The following is a 3,773-nucleotide window of genomic DNA, read 5'->3' on the forward strand; positions in this document are numbered from 1 at the left end:
TGGCCCCCCACAAGCAAGCTGTCGCCGCCGTCCTATCTCCCACACGCACGAATATATTGCCATCATGCTCACGGTGGCGATTGCTAGCCTAGGAAGAAGGGGCGTTAGGAGATCTCTTTTGTTGTATTTCTCTTTTACGGCCTTGACTTGTGTGTGGCTGTGCATGCCAACACACTCACAAAGTAGGCAGCACACACTCTAAAAAATATATACACACATATACGCTACATGATACAATCAGCTATCTACGCATGATACAATCAACTATCTAGCTGCTTCCCACTCAAACCCCCTTAGCTGGCTATCACCTGATTCAATTTGATTAATATGTTCATACACACATACACACATATATATATGTATGTATACACACCTTTGATGTTCTCAGCTTGTCAGATCAATATTTTTGTTTACTGATCTTGTCTCCAATTGTTTCATCCATACTTCAATTGTGCCCTTTCTAATCATGACTGCAATATTAATTAAATTGCTGTTTTTATTCCTCTTCACAAACCTCTCTTCTTGCCAGCTTTCTTCTGATTTCTATCAAAACACTTGCCCTGATGTCGCTAGCATCGTCACTCAAAGCATCACCAACTCCGCCCAACAATCTAATGTGGTGCCCCCATCCGTGTTGAGACTATTCTTCCACGACGCCATGGTGCAAGTAAGTAATGAATTCGAATAATTACACCCATTAATTGAATCAATTGCGAGCTACGTTCATTCATACCCTACTTGGAGCTTAGAATAGTGTACTTTATAACATTACTGCCGTCATTTTGTGCTAATTGATCTTATAACGATATGTTTTGTTAATGATTAGCTGTGCTTTTGATGCATTAGGGTTGCGATGCATCCATATTAATCTCGTCAACTTCAGACAATCAAGCTGAGAGGGATTTTCCAGATAATCAGAGCTTAAGGCAAGAAGGGTTTGACGCAATTGAGCAAGCTAAGCAAGCTGTGGAGAGTGTTTGCCCGGGAGTTGTTTCTTGTGCAGACATCTTGGCATTAGCAGCTCGGGATGCAGTTGTGTTTGTAAGTATTGAATTGATCCCCCTAATCTTAACGATTTAGCATATATACACATCTAATTCATTTTAGTAAAATGCGAATTCCCAGTACCTTAAATGAGGGTATTTAACCTAAAAGTTTGTCATGCCCAATTTGTTAATTATTTGCTTTGTGAATTTTGACGTTTTCTTATAGACCGGTGGCCCTAATTGGAACGTTCCCCTTGGAAGGCTAGATAGCCTCACTTCTAATGCTGCCTCTGTAGAAGGGAGATTGCCTCAAGCAAATTTTGATGTGCAGCAGCTAACTGACTCCTTCAAGTCTATCGGATTGTCTGCACTTGATATGGTTCTTCTCTCAGGTGAGACGATCTGCTATGGCCATTAATCCTAATCTCTCAGTGATGCAATCAATCATGTGTTTGGTTCTCTTCTCTCTCTCATGAGACAATCTGCTATGGTCACTAATCTCTCAATGATGCAATAAATTATGTGTGACCAAGTGTGTGTGCATGCACATGTGCATGTGTCCTTGGGCGTGTAACCTAGTGGTCAATGCGTTTGTATTTCTAGATATGGATTTGGGTTTGAACCCACATGAACTATGTCAACCTGTGTCTATGGATTTGGGTATCAATCTACATGGACATTGTCAATTGGTGTCTATCACTAAATCAGTGTTGGAGAAAACACTTTTTTATTGAAAAGGCACTAAATCTTTTTCACCACTGTATCAGATTCTGAAAGAAATTATCATATTTAAGAAGGTATTTTTTATATTTAAAAAAAATTTGTGAATTTTGAAAGGGTTTTGCTTTTCCTCAAGTTGAACAAGTTCTAGGCTAAAGCGAACCTCTCTTTTCTAGAACCCTGCACTAACTACGGCGTATAATCTCTAAAAGAAAAGAGAGGGAACACACACACATCGTAGTGAGTACATTTTGGGTACATGGGTGGGTTCATGGCATTGGTGGAGGTGGTGAAAAGCTGATCAAAATTTTTGCATGATGATGATGGTGATGCATTTTGCAGGTGCTCATACGATTGGGTTTTCACACTGCAATCAAATAACAGGGCGGCTATATGATTTTGGGGCGCCCGGGGTGTCGGATCCAAGCATGGACCCTAATTTTGAATCCACACTGGAAGGGGAGTGCCCACAGGGGGGGGACTCATCCTCAGAAACGGTGGTGGCGCTGGACATCACAAGCGCCTTCACGTTCGACAAGGCCTTCTACAGCAATTTGCAAAGTGGGAAGGGCCTCCTCTTCTCGGACCAAGTCCTCTTCAATGATGCTTCCACACGAGATCTCGTCAACCAGTTGGCCTCCTCCTCCCAGACCCTCTTCTTTGATAATTTTGTCACCTCCATGATTGCCTTGTCCAGCGTTTCTAGCAGCCAACCCGGCAACATTCGACAAATCTGTAGTGCCTTCAACCCTTGAAATTACCACCATCCCTCAATTAATTAATCGCCCCTCTTTAATTACCCTTCATTTTCCTTCTCTCCACAACAATCAGGCTTTAAACCTAGCCTTCATTACCCTAATCTCCCTTTTAAAAGCACATGGGCTTTGTAAGTTTTTCAAGTTAAACTCTTACTTATTCATCCCTATACATCATTGCGCATTAGTTTTTACAAGCTAACGCTCTTTAGTTTATCCCTAATCTCTGCACTCTAGATTTAGCATCGACTTAAACGCTAATCTCTTCATTATTGCACGCGCGTTTGTAGTTTTTCAAGCTAACGCTCTTTAGTTTATCCCTAATCTCTATACTCTAGATTTAGTATCAACTTAAGCGCTAATCTCTTCATTATTGCACATGGGTTTGTAGTTTTACAAGCTAACGCTCTTTAGTTTATCCCTAATCTCTATACTCTAAATTTAGCAACAACTTCAGCGCCGATCTCTTCATTATTGCACATGGGTTTGAAGTTTTTCAAGCTTAGTTTATCCCTAATCTCTGTAGTCTAGATTTAGCATCAACTTAAGCGTGCTAATCTCTTCATTATTGCACATGGGTTTGCTAGCTATAGCATCAAGCTATCAAACATCATCACACAATGTGCTAATTTCAGGAAATCATCTACACTTCTTTAACCTCTAATCAGTGTCAGAAAGGCTGCTCCATATATAAGTTAACAAGATCAAAGGCTGCAACTTATGGGACAACTCTACCTACGTGCAAGAGACACGCCTTTGAGACAATCAACCAAAACTAGGGCCCCATCACATTAAGGCTCTACTAAAAGGTAGCCATTGGGCCAACGAGTGTAGAAGGTCATGTCTCATAATTAATACGCCAAAATGGCCTTTTCGTTCATTGAGAAAGGCACTTCAACATAAGATGTACCTGCTTGCTTCATTTTGTTTGGAGCCTATGGACAATGGGGGACTTGTCTCACAAGAAGCCATAAATGCCTATTGCCAAATGTCCAATTGAATCCTTCAATTACATAGCTTCAATCCCGGTACATAGCTTTTGGAGAGGTAGGACATGCCGTATTTAATGGATGTATCATATTTAATGCATAGTTGAAAATATTCAATAATGGATGTATCATGTACAAAAATTATTTCAGCTTCCCCATGATATAATCAATAGTTTCAAACTTATCAAACAAATTATTAAGTTTTAGTAGATGACTTGTATCTAAGCCATTGACAAGTATGATTGTGACAAAGCAAGACATTAAGTGTCTTCTAATTCTCTTTTAATTCTCACAAGAGACAAGAAATCTTCAAAGCCCCATAA

General features: G+C 40.1%; 1 protein-coding gene across 1 annotated transcript; it reads left to right on the plus strand.

The window, feature by feature from the left end:
• The first annotated feature begins 356 nt into the window (after window positions 1–356).
• On the plus strand, window positions 357–2,631 carry LOC147615981 (peroxidase 51-like). Its single transcript, XM_086778610.1, has 4 exons — window positions 357–667; window positions 847–1,041; window positions 1,213–1,378; window positions 2,049–2,631. Exons 1-4 carry the CDS (start codon window positions 467–469, stop codon window positions 2,459–2,461), a joined length of 975 nt encoding a protein of 324 aa, XP_086634736.1. The 5' UTR covers window positions 357–466; the 3' UTR covers window positions 2,462–2,631.
• The last annotated feature ends 1,142 nt before the right edge of the window (window positions 2,632–3,773 follow it).

Source organism: Cibotium barometz, chromosome 39, assembly GCF_041138505.1.
Source record: "Cibotium barometz isolate CiBa-2024 chromosome 39, ASM4113850v1, whole genome shotgun sequence".
Taxonomy (NCBI): Eukaryota; Viridiplantae; Streptophyta; class Polypodiopsida; order Cyatheales; family Cibotiaceae; genus Cibotium; species Cibotium barometz.

What these genes read in the sequence shown, in the direction of transcription:
- LOC147615981 (XM_086778610.1), top strand. Translation starts at nt 467, where the DNA reads ATGACTGCAATATTAATTAAATTGCTGTTTTTATTCCTCTTCACAAAC. An exon ending in TCCACGACGCCATGGTGCAA is followed by an intron (nt 668 to 846) that starts GTAAGTAATGAA and finishes TTGATGCATTAG; the next exon opens with GGTTGCGATGCATCCATATT. An exon ending in TGATATGGTTCTTCTCTCAG is followed by an intron (nt 1,379 to 2,048) that starts GTGAGACGATCT and finishes TGCATTTTGCAG; the next exon opens with GTGCTCATACGATTGGGTTT.